This window comes from Ciona intestinalis, chromosome 2 (assembly GCF_000224145.3).
Source record: "Ciona intestinalis chromosome 2, KH, whole genome shotgun sequence".
Classification (NCBI taxonomy): Eukaryota; Metazoa; Chordata; class Ascidiacea; order Phlebobranchia; family Cionidae; genus Ciona; species Ciona intestinalis.
The window spans coordinates 5,475,551-5,492,907 of NC_020167.2; the positions used below are offsets into that span (position 1 = coordinate 5,475,551).

A 17,357-nucleotide genomic window follows, 5' to 3' on the forward strand; every position below is an offset into this window, starting at 1 on the left:
TTTTGATTTGGGTGGGGGAAGATGGGACATATTTAGCGCATAACAACCGAATATCCTGATCGTTTTATATACAATTAACAACGGTCTAAGGGAGTCGTGAGAATTGAAAAATTAAAACATAAAATAAAGTTATTATTTTTTTAAGCATTAAGAAGCATTAATTTCAACAAATTCTAAAATATATTTTTTCAGTAGCTTAGAACTAGAAACGTTCAAAGATAAGTGACATTTTTCCTTGTAGGAGAAATCCTATATATTTTCAGTTTTTAAAACTGTTTTGGTACTTTGAGTTAGATCATATACTTAAGCACCTCTCTACCAATATTTTGATTTTTCGTTGGTATATATTATCCTCCCTTGTGTCAACCTTCGCTATACATTAGCCCACCATACAGCCGAACGTCGTAATGTTCGTCTACCACTCTACCGCATTGTAGGACTCATTTACATTTACCCATAAATATATCCGTTTTGTTTAACATTTGCTTAACAAAAAAAAATTACAAAATGGCTGTTCATTGCGTTAAAATAAATTTAAAGACATAATTCATCTGACGTTTTTGTTTTTGCAGGCACAATGTCTAGGCGCTCGCGTCCGATCTATCAGAGACGGCATTCTGCAGTAGGTGGTCTGTATTTAGAATAGTCTTCTAATGTCCTGTAGCACCCTTAAAACAACTGTCACCCACGTTAACCCACTGACCAGAACGCAAATGCGTGTTTATAAGCTAAAAACTCCAATCGCGGATAAATATACTTTTATAGTACGTAAGTTGCCATCTAAATTAAGTAAGTCACCCACATTTAAGTATCAGTTGTTTAATAGTTGCGCTCTATCGGGTAAAAAGAATATTTCTTGTAAACTACACGATTTTCTACCGCATGCGCGCATGGAAGTATATTATTTTTATGGCAACAGCTGTCATGTGACGAAATTCGACGACGAATGTTATTGTTTGCTCTTCAGCCAATTCATCATTAATTTAATGTGTTGTTTATTCGTGTATGATTTAGAATGTTTGCTTTCTAACGGGCGGGAAAATATACACATATGAGTAAAACGTTCGAAAAATAGCCTTTCGTTTTCACCGATACAGTGTCCAGGGAAAACGCACGTAATGCATAATTGCATTACTAATATAGGAATATATAGTACTACCGCAAAGATCTGCATTGCATTCTCGGTTATGCTACAACGTATATTACATTTTAGGAGCAAGAATGTTAAGTGGACTGTATTAAAGCATGTAGCGATTTCTTTTTTTGTTTCTAAATAAACTATTGCAACCACAATAAGCATCAAAGCATGGAGCCGCATGAAGGCTTTGGTCTCCCAGTTGAATCATTTCCAAAAGATTTCAGTTACCATGGTGATGATGGGGAGGATGCAGTTGCCACAGCAACATCAAGTGACATGAAGCCACGAATTCTCATCATGGGACTTCAGAGAAGTGGAAAATCATCAATACAGAAAGTAAGTAGAGAGTAAATTTTCATCGCTCTATATCTGTAGTGCTATTGGTTTTAAATACTTTTGCTTACATTTTTCAGGTCGTTTTTCACAAAATGTCACCAAACGAAACGTTGTTTTTGGAAAGCACATCGAAAATATTCAAAGACGATGTCTCGAACAATTCTTTTATTAATTTCCAAATATGGGATATACCAGGGCAGATAGATTTCCTTGATAACACATTTGACCTGGACATGATTTTTGGTGGAACAGGGGCTCTTATATTTGTGGTCGATGCACAGGTATTTAAGTGATGGTGGTAATACAGTTGGTATTTTAACTCTTCATTTTTCAGGATGATTACATGGAGGCATTAACCTGTCTGCATCAAACTGTGTCAAAGGCGTTTCGGGTAAGACTAGTTTTATCAATGTTGTCTCTGGCTTTGGATTTTAACACAACTTTTTTTCCAGGTTAACCCGCAAATAAAGTTTGAAATTTTTATCCATAAAGTTGATGGTTTGTCAGACGATCATAAAATTGAAACTCAGCGAGATATTTCACAGCGTGCTAATGAAGAATTACATGAAGCGGGTCTCAGGGATCTGCATCTCAGGTTTATTTTTGTTAATTAACGTTTTGCCATTTTAAAAATGTGAATGCTGTAGCCAATGGCGTGCTAAAACATACAGTACGATTTATTGTTTGCAACTTGAATTTATAAAATATATAAAAATTATAATTTAAAACATTCAAAGCAAAACTGCATTAAGACATGGCCTTTAATTACTATTTTTCTTTCCTAACAGTTTTCATCTCACTTCTATTTATGATCATTCAATTTTCGAAGCATTCAGCAAAGTGGTGCAAAAATTAATCCCGCAGCTTACAACACTAGAAAACTTGCTCAGTATTTTTGTACAGGTAAAAATCAAACCAAAAAAATAATTTTTTAAACAATCATTTAACAACTTGCCCAACTTTTTCCCATGTTTTCAGAATTCTGGTGTGGAGAAGACATTCTTATTCGATGTTGTAAGCAAGATATACATCGCAACAGATGGATCTCCAGTCGATATGCAGTCATATGAACTCTGCTGTGAAATGATTGATGTCATGCTTGATATGACATGTATTTATGGGTAAGTTTTTTTTTTAAACTGCGTGCATACCATGAAAGTTTTGGACTATGAATAAACATTTTTAATATAAAGCCCTGTATTTATAGGTAAATTTTACTGTTTGCATGACATGAAACTTTCTAAGTGAGAATAAACTTTTTAATATTGTAACATTTTAAAATAATTCATAACATTATAAACTAAATTGTTAACGATCATTTACAATGGTTTAGCTATATCAAGTTTTTTTTTAAGTGATGAAACTGATGATGGAACACCACAGGATTCAACATGCATAATTCGATTAAACAACACCAGTATTTTGTATCTGCAAGAAGTTACCAGGTTTCTCGTGTTGGTTTGCATTTTAAGGGATGATTCTTTTACTCGCAGAGGTAAGGATCAGGTTTTATTAATTTTTACACCGCATGTAGTGTACAGTTCTACCCAAAAAAATTCATTTAACTTGATTTAGTAGCTTTGAGTTGCTCTGGCAGTATTTATTCACCAGGAAATAAATAAAATTATTCCTATTTTTTTTAAAGGAATTATAGATTACAACATACTTCTATTGAAGAAAGCGATCAACGATGTTTTTGATGTGCGGCTGAGACAAGGAAAACAAAATGGTCATCTTCCAATAGAGGGAAGAAATAATCTAATGCAGCTTTCCACTTCCGCCAATGCTTGAGCCATTCCCCTCAGTGTGACCTTGTTTAATATTATCTTGGAGGCACATAGTTTACTTACGAAACTTTGTACCTTGCGATCTAGCAAAATTTTATGGTACAGAGAGAGGCAGCTTGTGGGTTATTATTATAACATCCTTACTTTTTCCAAGTAACTGGCAAGTGCATTAGTAAAATAATATATTGTGGCCTGTAAGATTCTTTTCTCAATAAAATCAAATATTCTCAGCATGGCAATGTAATAGGAAAGAGGTAGATTCGCCAGCAAGAAAGTAGTCAAAACATGCGGCAAAAAGGGTAAAAAAGACCCAAACAAACTCTTGCCAACATCAAATTGATCAAAAACAAACTTTAAAAACAAAACTAAAATTTGGTGCATTTTTCCGCATTCATTTTGCGTGCCTGGTGCAAGTGAAAAAATTCAATGTCTGATTATCATAGCAATTTGCCTATAAAAAAGGGTTATTTAACAAGGACTTTAGAAAATTGTGACAGTGCGAACAAGTTTAATAAAAGCTGTCAACTGGTAAGAATTATTGTGCTACAAATGCTGCATAATAAAGTTACAACTATAAAGACTGAAAGATGTAAAAAGTGTTGCATAAACTAAAATTAAAACTTGGGTGACTTTAATACATCTTGAATGAGAACTTCACCCGTCCGTTTCTGTGATAGTTTCTGCTTTCGACGGTTTTCCCCCACACTGGTTTGTGCAAAATTGTTGGTGCAAGATGTTTGCTGGCAACATAATTATATTGTGACTCGAATAAACATGCTTTGTGTCAGCGAAAATTATTAAACAAAATAAAACCGATTTTTAATTCAACAAGGACATACCTTCGTTAACGAAGTGTTACGTTTCAGAATATTCACCCTCGACAAAAGTTCTCTTCTGTTTGGCTCCTCCACTAAAAAACAATTCATTCAAAACAAACATATATATGAATGTAACTTGCTTTATCTTTGCGTGGCTGGTAAACGACAGTTAATCGGTTTCATACACCTCGTTACAGCTTACAAATTTCCATGTATATAACTTTGTGGGTAGTTATGTTTTGGGTGAATATTTTTGTTTTGTATTATGTATAGCTGACAATTTAGACACCTATTAGTGACCACTGGGTTGGAGCATTGCCCAGGTCACTTACACCTACAATGGTTGCAGTGATGAGTCTTGAACCCAAAATCTTTGAGTTAGAGGGGGGCGCAATAACCAATGTACTATGCTGCCGGTATATGCTGTAATTAAACAGAATCTTAAATCATATCATCACCTTCATTGGAAACCCAGTTTTTCGGACTAACCACTTCATCTGGGGATACTAACTGCAATGGACTTCTTCTAAGATGTAAATGCTTTTTTACTGAGTAATGGACAAACAGCAACAAATAAATACTTACGCATTTTCTTTCGTTAGTTTTGAGTATCCATGTAAAGGTGAAATGCTGTAATAGAAAGATTAAAACAACGTCACAAACAGTAAAAAAGTTAAATTATATATATCATTTCTTAAAAAAGTAACTTGTAAATAATTCTGCGATTCTGATCCTGATCTGGTGCCTATAGACTTGGAACAATTATTAAATGAATACAGTTAGGAAATGCTGCTACGAAAACAGACAAAAATTGTTAGATATGATTTTTGATTTTTGTATGTTTCCATAGCACCAGATTCTGAAACCCAGGTTCTCAAAAACTGTTACAACTGTTTTACTGTGAAAATATTCAAAGGAGACTCAAAATACCTATCTGTCAAAAAAATGTAATAACTTTGGATACCACTTGACTGGTTGAAAATCATTGGAGTTTGAATGACTTGCAGAATCAAGAGGACGAAGAGCAGAGAATTTTGATCCGCTGAGGAGGAAAGTCCGGCTGGGAGCGGAGCTTGGTCGGGAAAAAGCATCTTTTTCAGACTCGCTTAGATGAGACATGGTGATGCGTGATCCGCCCGCATCTATGGTGGTTTTCATCATGGCTCCTGATGTTTTATTTAGGAAAAGGGGTTATTTAATTGGAGCTTGTCATTTAAATATGAACAACTAATGATTAGATGACAGCTGTGCCTGTGTGTGGGTAGCCGACTTCCAACAAATTGTTTTTAATAGTTAAAATTTTAACTTACTTTAAATTTTTTTATTTATAAAAAAAAAATTTAATAGGTTACAAATTTTTAATGCCTAGGCCTTATGGTAATAAAAAGTAAAATTTGTCTTTACCATTTGGAGCTTCCCAGCTTTGCAGGATTTCATCATCTATGCTGGATTGTGATGCAGAGTTGACTGATTCGTTCAGTGTTAGTGGGGGGTTGGTGGAAAGCATGAAACCATTGTCAGACATGCCATCTAATGGTGAGTTTTCAGTTGGTTCATCAGACCAGGTTTGTGACAAGTCTAACGCAAGGTCGTAAGCATCTTTAATGGTCAAAAGGTCAGCTGTTATAAAATATAGAGAAATTAGGATTAGCTGGTTATATTATACTCACATAAAAAATTACTGTTATTCACATGTAAACAAAATTTTTCTATGTGGTTAAGACCCTGTCGCGTAGCATGACATGGGGGCTTCGGCTACAGGTTATAGTTTGGTGCATTACCACACATTGTTTAACGAACAAATCTTGGCCCTTTGTGTTTCTGAAACTTTCAACCAATACTTTAATTTAAAATTTGAATGATAAAAACACCCAAAGATCTATGTAAATCTAAAAAGTTTTATCTAAAACTTAGGTTTTTTTATTGGGAAAATAAAGAAAATCTTACTGTTTTTGCACTTGGTTTGCTGTGTTAAAGAGGCTTCGTTGGTGCTTTCAAACTTCAGTCTTCGAATTGTTGTTGACTTGTCAGTTGAAAAAGAAAACATGCTGTTTTCCTGTTGTGATAGATTCTCAGAATCATACAGGGTGGTATCAGCATCTGATGCAACCACATTTTTGTGTTCAGGCGTAACAAGAGTTAGACTCTTTAGTTTAGAAGATGGAGTATTTGTTGTTCGTGTTGTTTCCAAAGAAGAACAGGATTCAGTTTGTGGCTCATTTAAAATGGAAACCAAAATTGGGTTGTGTAGCTGCTTCTCGTCAACTTTTTCTTTCTTTTTATCAGATTTGAGGTTGGCCACCTCATTTTCCAACTGCTCTGTGTAGTGATCGTTCTTCTGCAAAGCTTTCTGTAGTTGAGTAACTTGTTTCTCTGATGCTTCCAAGCGAGATTCCAAAGCTGCCACCGTCAGACGACTAAATCTGAAAAATTAAACCAAAAAATTAACACAGATTGGTTAGGTTTTATATCACCTCATTTCAACTGAAAAAAAACACCAAATATTATATATTATATATAGGCTACATATTATGCAACACAGAGTTTTTCAAAGAATCTTTAAAAGCTGAAATATTACATAACAGCTCTTACTTCATTGGTGATCTAACTGCAACTTCTTCTCTTATTCGTAGATTTGTTCGTTTTAAATCATCGTTTGACTTCAACAAAACTTCATTGATCTGAAAAACACCCGCTTTTATTAACTGTTAACCAACAAAAAAATATGACAAATCTTATATGTGCTTGGCCTAAACTGAAGACATTATCAATGTCTTCCTAGTTCTTAAAAATATATATATAACAACAACTTTATTTGTCTTTTCAACTGCGGTAGTAAAGATTTAAAAATATTTTAAATGAACAGACAGGATATAGTGATAAAACAACAGTCGTTAAATTTTCCAACCTTTTTTACTTCAGTTAATTCCTTTTTAGTTTTGCTGTAAGTTTTGGTCGCGTCTTGTAGTTTCTTTGTCATATCAAGCAACACATCAACATCCTTAATACCAGCACATCGTTTACAAGACTTAGGGTAGGTAAAATATTCGTCTCCAGTGTTTCTTTCCATCTTAACTTGTTTAAGCGACTGCAACTGCTCCTTTAGAAGATTATTTTCACGTTCTAATTTTTCGTTTCCACTTTCGAGTTGTTGCACTTCATCCTGAAAGAAAAATTGTACTTTTATTGTGTACTTTACCGGCGCTTGGGAAAGTGGTTAACCCAAATGGGTTGAAGGCTCACCGCTGCTACCATTGTGGGCGTATGTGTCTTTGGGCAAGACAAAATGGGTTGTCCAGATTATTAGCCATTCATAAAAAATAATTACCCACAGAGCATAATACACGGCAACTCGTAAGCAGGCTCGAGGTTTATGAACACCTGTGACATAGCTACTGTCGTTTTCCAGGCACACGTGAGAATAAAGTAAGTTACATTTATTTATTCATTCATACTTAATACAAAAGGGTAGATGTGAAAATATTGTTAACTAGCATCATATTATTAAAGCTTTTGGCATCAGGATTTTGTGAGATTACAATACATTGTAATGTGTATAGTTAGCTAGCTTATACATAACAGGATTTTTACCTCATATTCCTTAAGTATCAGTTCATATCTTGCTCTTCGTAGCTCCCTGGATGTGACACGAGACACAGATGAAGTACTGCCACCTTCAATAGCTCCTCCTGTTATTTAAAAACACAGATTTATGGTGTTGGCATATTATTTCAATGAAAATTAAAGAAATGATAATTTCATGGAAAATTAAAGAAATTATCAAAAACTTTAGATATGGACACCAAAACAAAGATGTAAAATACGAAATCTGTTAATGCGAGTTGTTTACCTATAATACGTTTTACAGGACTTTGTGGCGATATTTCAACTCGACAACTTGGGCATCTACTATTTCTATCGAGCCAAACATTCATACAAGAACTGCAGAAAACGTGTTGGTTTGAGCATGTCACAGGCTCTCTGACCTGCATTAATATGATTTGAGTAATTTTTATGTATTGTTAAACACATTTTCGACTTTGGAAAAAGATTATAAATATAGTGTATTTATATATATACATTTATTTTTACTTAAGAAATGTGGAAAACAATCGCTTTCTTGCATCCGAAGCACTGCTGGCTGTAAAAAGTGAATTTAAAAATGATTGAACAGATATATCTTCTTATTTACAGTTAGTGGAACATTCGTGTTTCTGAAGCAATCTTTACCCTAGTTAGTTTCAAGCAGTACTGTGATTATAACTGCAACACATTGTACCTAAATACCTAATGTACCATAATATGTGTTTTCCCTGGTCTGTAGGGAAACAATAAACCAGACATAGCACAATACAATCATATTTACTCATATATTACAAATATATTTACTTATCTTCAAAAAATAGCCCAAGTTTAGAAAACACAGATTCGGTATCAGATTAACAGTTAAGTGTTTGAGATGAACGAAACATGCACGGCGCATAAATGCGAGTATATAAATAAGCTTGTATGGTAGTCAGTTGATGCAAGAAGATGTGTAAATAAAAATTTAATTGTAACTAAGTACCTTGCCGAGGCAAATCTGGCATGAGAGCGGCAACGTAAACGACACAGAAGAAACGGCAACTTTCCCGCCAGACATCTTGAACCATCTGATATCAGCGATAGCTTTATGATGTTATAAAGAAAAGCGTCTACATAGAAATCACGCACAATGCTCAAGAATTGGAAGGGACATAGTGCGGGAACACCTTGGTGGGTTACAGCAAAGGTTACAGAGTCGTAGAAACATCTTTCTATGGCTCTGGTAGAATATAGTGCCCTTTCACTCAATTGACTTCAAAAAACGGAATCGATTGTTAGACTGAAATGTATTTGGATTCTTTTCCACACCCACCTCGCTATATAAGTGCGGTAGTTTAGGTGGTTCAAATCAGAGCTAATGTGAGTTTGTTGTCTCGCTATATAACGGGAGTGAATATCGACTGATATTCTATTGTGCAAGTAAAGTAGCCTGTTAAATCACACTGTGCGCTTAAAACATACTAATTTACTCCCAAAAACTTTTAGACTTGAACTTTTAGACTTGATGTATTAAAAAAAAACAATATGTATATATATATATATTAGAACTTATATTTTAGATGTTAAAGCAACCGTTATACGACATATGCGTGTTTTGGCTTTGAATCGCATAGGTACAAGCAGCAAATAAACACACGCCGACAATGCATTTGTATGGGCGATTTACGCACTGCTGCGTGATCCGCAACGGCAGGCACAATCGCCGTTTCCTCTGATGTGATGATGGCCCGCAACCAAAGTTAGTAGAGACCAAGTTAGGAAACGGCGCTCGTGTCCGCCATTACGGAGCCCACAGAGCGTGAATCGCCTATACCAGTGCTCTTCAACCGGTGTGCACGGTGCACCCTAGGGTGCATCAAAATATGCCAGGGGTGCACCAGTGCAAAAGTGTATACAAGGGTGCATCACAAACTTCAACAATTTTCGGTAATAATACTCAGTTTTGAACATTTTAAACAAATTTAGCCATTTTTCTACAGTTTTTTATATGAATTCTATATCTTGCATCACAGGGAATTACGAAACGTAATTAGTTTTACGTTAAAGCAATCAGGGGTGCATGAGTTTGTCGCAACAACTTTAGGGTTTCACCAACCCAAAAAAGGTTGAAGAGCACTGGCCTATACCATAGTTTAATAATACAATTTAATAATACACTTCTTTATTAAACTGTGCCTATACAAATGCATGATCGGCATGTGTTCATTTAGTTCTTGTAAGCGATACAAAGCTAGAAAACACGTATAGCGGTTGTTTTAAAGGGCCTAAACACACCCCACGTCACTTTTATTTTTTATGGTAAATTCACAAAGCGACTGTTTTATTGATTCCAAAAATACTTTGTTTATTAAAATTGGTCCAGTATAGGCGTAGATATTCGTCCTCAAACAGTGATCTCTAGCGCTATCCTTTTTTTACTACGAGCTTCGTGATTGTGACGTAGGAACGTACTAGTCACGTGACTGATTCATTCGTAAAAGCGAAACCTGCGTTTTTTGCGTTTTTTTTTGTTCTCTCGTTTTTCGCTAAAAACACCATAGAGATACTAATATATAACACTAGTATATAACATATAACACTAGTGGTATATTAGTATCTCTATAAAAAACACTGCCTCTCGCCTTTCTCAGTGTTTCTGAATGAGAGCGGCCACGCTTTAACAATCTTGTGACGTGATTTGTCACGTGGGTAGTACACTTCTCAATTTTTTGGCCACGCAACTTTCAAATCAGTTTTATGAATTTCACGGTGTTTGAGCTGGAATATCTTTGGTTATACAGAACCGATTAAAACAAGTAAGGTGTCGTTGGAATAAGAAAAACACACTCTATCGATTAAAGCGAAGTACATTTGGGGTGTGTTTAGGCCCTTTAACATATATAATATATAATTTCTAATATAAATCTTGTTATATAATATTAAATCTAGGAATTAATGTGGAGCAAATTAATATTTTGACTGGTTTTCGGCGTACAGTGTGGTTTAACGGGGTACTTTACGTTGGCGATTAAGACTAGCAGCAATCAGCTTAGTTTACATAGTAGTATATGATCGTACCTACGAATTTACAGAGCCATTCTTTACTACATTTATAATCCAACATGAGTGGACATGCAGCTCCAAACTGCTTAAGTACTAGTAGATAAGCTGTTCGCGTTTTCCCATTTCATAAAGACCCGGAACGCAGAAAAGGTAGCTTACTAATTCAAGCCAAGGACCAAAAATAGTAACTCAGTATTGTTTTCCTCAATGTCACTTCGATATTACGCAAATTTTACAAAGATACCTCAAGTTTCGTTGCCGGGTATACGTGTTAAGTTTGTGACCCAAAAAGTAAAATCACGGCAATTTACATGAAAAACTGCAGCTAGATACACCAGTTTATGGTAATGTTATGCGTTTTTGTTTGTATTTTTATATTTTAAACATGTTCTTTTATGTTTTTGGTTAGTAAACTTGATATTTTCTGTTTTTTACCCTTTAATCGATTGAGTGTTCAATAAAAGTTGATTATTTTTGTGAGGTTTGTTATTGTGATAAGATATAACATTAGTAGAAAGCCATTTTTACGCGAAGAAGTGCTTGGTTCTTCAAAAGACGCAATATTTAGACGAAAAACAGTACTCAGCAATGATATAAAATGCTATGCTGTGGAATGGCTACGACTATGACGTCACAGACGCGCGACAATGGAAAACAAACCGCAATGTTTTACAATCCGTTTCCTGACTTGGTCTATACCAACTTTGGGTGCAACAACAGCTGCACACGATTACCGAACCATAACGAAGAGCGGTGACGACGTTTGTCTTCGGTTTCTAAAAGCTTGTATATGTTGTGTATGCGCCTTTCTTTCGCTTCACGTGTAAAGCCGTTTAGCCACTTATACAATTGATTGTATCAGCAAACTATTCCTAAAGTCATTTTATAGCCTACTAAAAGGTATGTAATGCAGGCAGTGTTGCGCAAATCAAGCGAATAACGGTGACGCAGCATGTTTTCGCGCATTTTTAAAGTTAATTTCCGGCACGAACGCCCGACTTTTTCCCCAAAAAAATAGACAGCAGGTATCAGTGAGGCCTATTGATCATTTTGAACCTAAAATTTTAGGTGGCCACTAGCTAAAGGATTACCCATTGGTCGTGAAATGTTCATCTGATTTGGGTCGCGCTAAAAAAACTTTGGGAACCACTGTCTTAAGGAGTCAATGATTGTAATATATACAGTACGTAAACATCAAATTTTAAATTAACATTTTGGATGCGATACGAAGTGGTGTGTTTAAACCAGTCTCTGGTTTTAGAGCAATGTGTTTAGTTCCTTGTTCTCCAGTTTGTTGGAAGTAAAAGTTTGCTGGACCAAAACCTTGTCGAATGCCCTTGAGCGACACTCTTTGCGTTTTTCTATAAATTATATGCATATGCCTACTTTGGCAGGTATAGGCTGGCTGTGAATATTATTAATATGTAACGTATTTTCTGTTTTTCTTTTCGCACGCGCGTTTAATCCTTTTGAAGCCTCCTATTTTCTGTGCATATAAGTCAGTAACGGCATTCATTGTTTAAACTTTTTTAATTTTCAGACCCTATTCCATATATACGAATATGATACTAGGAGAAAAATACAAATATCGTTGGGTAGTGTTGTGTATGGCGGCTGTGATCAATGGCTTAACATGGGGGCTGCTGTATTCTATTGGTGTGATATACTCAAGTTGGCTTACTTGTTTCAATGAACCAGCGAGTTATGTATCTGTGGCAGGAAGTTTGCCATTGACCATTGGAAGCTTGGGAGGTAAACACGTTTTGGTTATTTGTTCACCATCTCTAAAGCTTATGCTTTCAGGTCCACTTTTTCGACCAACGGTTAATAAGTTGGGTTTACGGGTGGCTAGTTTCTTCGGGGGTGTTTTGATGGGTGCCGGAATTGCAGTAAGCCACTTCGCTGAGTCTGTTCTTACACTTTGCTTTACATTTGGTCTTGTGGCAGGTAGCTTTTAGGAGATAACTGTTAACCCAATGCAGCGTGTCGTCTATACACTTTAAAGTACAAAACCCAGTTACTTAACGGAGTAAAAAGCGATATGCAAGACAATTTTCACATAAACCAAGATCGATTTGGTATAAACTGCAATACTGTACTGTAGAATTAACATGGTATACCTAAATATAAACACAGTCTATTTAATATCCGGTATTGCGTTCATTCATGACCTGCTAAAGATAGTACACATATGTGGCACATTTAAATATTTGTATTATATAAAACACTATATTTGGATATGTTCGCCCTGTGTATTCACAGGTAACATGTATTTTAAATTGGACAAATATATATGGACTATGGCTATATGTATAGTGAGGGTAACTGAGGGTCTTAGTATTGTATTGATTGTTACTTGACACAATAGTAGCATTACCGTAAAACATTTTTTGTTACGCCCTGTGACATACCTGTAGGCTTCGGAGCTGGCCTGGCAAACTTCAGTGCTTCAGTTGCGGTAAATGAATATTTCTACCGCGAACGGTCGCTTGCTGAAGGAATTATGGGCGCGGGCTTGTGTGTTGGCATGTTTCTACTGTCGATGCTGCAGCAGCTTTTCATTGAAACCTATACATGGCAGGTAAAATATGACTGTTGTTGCATCATCATTTTAGCGTATTTATATAAAAGTTGAGTAAACGAATGCTGGCCGAAATCTTTGTTTCCCAAAATTTGTAAAGTTTTAAAGCATTTTTTGCATGTTTTGTATAAGTAGGGTACCATGTTACTCACTGGCGGACTATGCACACATATATGCCTCGCCAGTCTCTTCTTCATTCCGCCAAACGAAGTCGAAAATCACCCTCTAAATATTTGGAGAAAATCAAACTTAAAATTGAGGGAGGAACCGAAGATAATGCATGAGATTGAAGAAGCTCAAAGAAACAACCTTATCACTAAAAAAGTGGACGGAGGTTTTTAATTAATATTCATATTCTTACCCTGGCCCAGATGATAAGTTACTAAAGTAAGTAGTACATTTCTGCTATTTACTGAACCATTAATAGAGTACGGTATGTGTCAATTAAAATAAGAGTCATATACTATTTGGCAACTAAAAAAAGTACAGAGGATGTATTATACTAACAGTTTTGAAATTTGGTCAGGTAATCCGGCAGACAAGAAGGGCCGTTGGGACTTTGTAAAAATTTGGTGCGACCCAAGGTTCATACTCATAATTGCATCAGATTTCTTGAGTTGGGTTGCCCTGTACGTTCCATACGTCCATCTTGTTGAGCGGGCAAGGTATACTACAGTTTTAACCTCGACTAAAAATTAAGTGTATTGTTTATGATGTTGTATATATTTTGTTTTTAGGACTCAAGACATTTCTGAAAGTACGTCTGCATGGCTTTCGCCGGTAATTGGGTTTGGAGGGCTACTGGGTCGGCCTTTAGTCGGCTTTGCTGCGGATTTCTTTAAAATTCACCCCTTTTGGGCCTATACTACAGTGCAGGTTATAAATGATTTTGTATCTGTATAATATAAGTTTCACAAAATTACATAGATCTGTACATAGAATTGGAGTGGGGTGGGGCGAGATGGGACACCTTTATCACATAATATCTAAACATCCTGACCGTGTTTTAAACAAGTAACAACGGTCTATAGGGAGTCAAAAGGATACGATAGCACTAATAACAATAATTAACAGATACAGTACTGGGTTTAACGGTCAGAAAAATGCTTACGCAGATGCTTTGTGGAATTGGAACATTTCTCAGTCCGTTCTGGTCCAGCTTAGAAGGTCTTTTCGTGTTCGCTGTCTATTTTGGCCTTCTGTCCAGTGGATACGGGTTTATTAAAGCAAGTGCCGCAAAAATTCTTGGTCCAACCAACTACATGGATGCATTTAGTTGGATGTTACTGTTTGAGGGGATAGGCACTTTTCTTGGACCTACAGTTGGTGGTGCGTTTCGTGTTTGAACAATTAATAATAACGTTTTATGTGAAAGTTTACGTTTTTATAACATCAGAAACATAACAAACACCATACAAATTAGAAAAACTATACATTAAAAACCGTGTGGAAGCAACTCGATCAATTACTCTAATAATATAAATCAATGGCATTAGGCTTTAGCTATATGGAATACTATAAATATTGCAGTGTTCTTGTAGGCTAGACACCATATATACAAATAACTAGTTTATTAATGTCTTGTAATTCAATGCATCTCCGTGCGGTATAGTTGTAGTTTTTTTCAGTTGGTCACCTGAATCTTAGCCTAACAATATTTGACTGCAAACTGACGATATTTTTCTACAGGAGCCATTTTTGACGTGACGCAGTCTTATGATTGGACTTTCCGATTTGCTGGCGCCTGTCTTATAATCTCAGCAGCTATTTGCGTATCAAAACCACTTATTGATCGGCAAGCTAAAAATTCCTACATTTTTCGGCAAGCAGAACAGAGTGTAGTTAATTGAAAAAAAATAGGACATTGAATTCAATGTAACTTGCTTTATCCTCGCGTGGCCGGAAAACGACAGTCGTTATATAACACGGGTGTTCTGTTTTATATATACCTCGTGTCAGTTTACACGATTAACCATGTATATCTTACTTTTTTGGTAAATATTTTTATACATATGGATGGCTGATAATTTGTACAATTCATTAATGACTACTGGTTTGAAACAATTGCCGTTAAGCATCTTGTCCAAAGGACACATGTACCCGCAATGATATAGCAGCGGTTCAATCTCACTCTATAGGCTATACACGAGTTTTTATTTTTCGTTGGTACATCCCCTTTTAAGCTGTTGTTGAAAAAATACAGTAGGGTGGGTTAAGACATTTTCTTAAATCTTTTCCCGGTAATCAATTTAAAGTTAGACTAAAACAATTATTACAATATTATACGAAAGAACACTATGGATAAAAAATCTTAAATTTTTGTGTCTCAACGTGTTCCACTTTGCAGTTTTGCGGAAATTTATTTTTAAACTTTAAAATGTTTATTTGTAATTCCATAATATATATATAGTAGTGTGGGGGAAGATGGGACACTTTGTCAGACGAGACTCTTTTTTAATTTTCTTTTTAAGAATCCCATTTAATGATAACCCAGAGTCCGTATATAAACATATAAATATATGTATATATATGTTTATATATATAAATATATGTTTATATACGGACTCTGATGATAACCAGGAAAATAAGGTTACAGAATTATTCGACAGTATTACCACGACCTTACAAAACGCCCGTCAAAGCTGATTACTGTTTTTAAAAAAAATATATGTAAAATAGAAACAGTATACTTTGAACAGGTAAAAAATGCCAAATAGTAAGGTGGCATCTTTTAATGCTCGCTAAATCATAGTAAAGCCAATGATTTTTTTTAGTTTGCGTGTGCGAACGATTAAACTAGTTTCATAGCTTCATAAAACAACCTTGAATATTTTGTACAGTTTGATTTTGTCTCATAAAACTAGTTTTAGTTTTGTAAAAAAAACTCTGAGATATAAGCATAAAGAAAACAGGCAGGGGTCAATATGACTTTAATTTGAGAAAAAACAACAAAAAAATATCAGTTTAACGTCATATATATGAAGTTTACATGGCAAAGAAACTAACACAGCCTGTTAAACTCGGTAGGTTAACTACAAGTTGCAGAATACTGCTAATGTAAATATATTTCAATTTAGAGTTCCATCTCCCCCAACATTGTAGTTTTGTATGTTTTTTTTTAATTGCCAAACTTTGAAAGATTTGCTTTTAATTTAGTAAATTATAAGATACTGATATAATAAAAAGATTATATTTTGAAAATATATTCGAAATTTGGTCATTTGCACTTGGTGTTAATTTATAAGAAGGGGCTTGTGCCAAAAACAGAGTAGTAATACCCAATTTGTAGCAAAAATAAAAACTTTATCAATAGTTATTATCAATTTTCTGTTATTACAAGTTCATATACACTTGTAGGATACAATATTTATCCATTTATGTTCGAACATTACCCATTGTCGTTCTAACAATACCAATTGTTATGCAATAATATAATTTATAGGTAACATGTTAAAAACTGTAACAGTAGGGCAAGAAAAAGAATGTTTAGACTTAATTTTCAAAGCGTACAGTATTATTTCGTGTTATTTACGTATTTTCCTATTTATAAATACACTTAATAATCAAAATTAACAATGATTTTAAACTGTCCCATCTTGTCCTGTGTGTTTTGGAATTTGTAAAATTTAACTTGTTGTGCGGATAGTTAAATAACTTCCCGTGTGTTTTATTATATTTTATTAAATTGGTGTCAATTAATAAAGGAATGATAGTACTAATTCGTGGTATTACCCAAAAACCGTCATCTATTTTGGTTTTGGAAATATTTGGCAATATCTGCTTAAGTGTCCTATCTTCCCCCGTTGCGATATACCTTAAGGGTAATTAAAACTAATATAGGCCCCTGTATGCTGAAACTAATATATTAACAATATAACGCATAGAAAATCTGATGCAAATTCAATTACAGGCACTTGGAGATCACAAAAATATAAACTTAGTTTTAAAATTATTATCAATTTTCTGTTATTATAAGTTTAGTGCGTTTGTAGAATACAATGTTTATCAACTGTTATTCTAACAATGCCAATTAGCCTATTCTTGAATAACATAGACTACAGTATGCAACC

General features: G+C 34.8%; 3 protein-coding genes across 5 annotated transcripts; 2 read left to right on the top strand and 1 right to left on the bottom strand.

The window, feature by feature from the left end:
• The first annotated feature begins 1,190 nt into the window (after positions 1–1,190).
• On the top strand, positions 1,191–3,491 carry LOC100180665 (ras-related GTP-binding protein C). The gene is made up of 8 exons (XM_002132027.4): positions 1,191–1,474; positions 1,552–1,755; positions 1,809–1,865; positions 1,927–2,069; positions 2,263–2,377; positions 2,453–2,595; positions 2,830–2,969; positions 3,120–3,491. Exons 1-8 carry the CDS (start codon positions 1,307–1,309, stop codon positions 3,263–3,265), a joined length of 1,116 nt encoding a protein of 371 aa, XP_002132063.1. The 5' UTR covers positions 1,191–1,306; the 3' UTR covers positions 3,266–3,491.
• On the bottom strand, positions 3,486–8,775 carry LOC100185382 (RING finger protein 219). Of its 3 annotated transcripts, none has more exons than XM_009859378.3 (12): positions 8,647–8,775; positions 7,930–8,065; positions 7,671–7,768; positions 6,988–7,242; positions 6,672–6,760; positions 6,027–6,502; positions 5,484–5,678; positions 5,044–5,245; positions 4,665–4,709; positions 4,538–4,605; positions 4,101–4,171; positions 3,486–4,001 (listed from the first exon to the last, which is right to left on the bottom strand). In XM_009859378.3, exons 1-12 carry the CDS (start codon positions 8,719–8,721, stop codon positions 3,876–3,878), a joined length of 1,836 nt encoding a protein of 611 aa, XP_009857680.1. In that variant the 5' UTR covers positions 8,722–8,775; the 3' UTR covers positions 3,486–3,875. The 3 variants fall into 3 exon arrangements, with proteins under 3 accessions (XP_009857680.1, XP_018673200.1, XP_002132053.1); XM_018817655.2 differs by having other exon boundaries at positions 4,538–4,602; positions 5,484–5,699; XM_002132017.4 differs by having other exon boundaries at positions 5,484–5,699.
• A 2,383-nt stretch (positions 8,776–11,158) lies between these two features.
• Positions 11,159–15,507, top strand: LOC101243444 (monocarboxylate transporter 2-like). Its single transcript, XM_004225691.4, has 9 exons — positions 11,159–11,889; positions 12,247–12,458; positions 12,510–12,653; positions 13,124–13,287; positions 13,423–13,621; positions 13,814–13,952; positions 14,025–14,163; positions 14,403–14,616; positions 14,977–15,507. The coding sequence occupies exons 2-9, from the start codon at positions 12,269–12,271 to the stop codon at positions 15,135–15,137; spliced, it is 1,350 nt and encodes a 449-aa protein (XP_004225739.2). The 5' UTR covers positions 11,159–11,889; positions 12,247–12,268; the 3' UTR covers positions 15,138–15,507.
• The last annotated feature ends 1,850 nt before the right edge of the window (positions 15,508–17,357 follow it).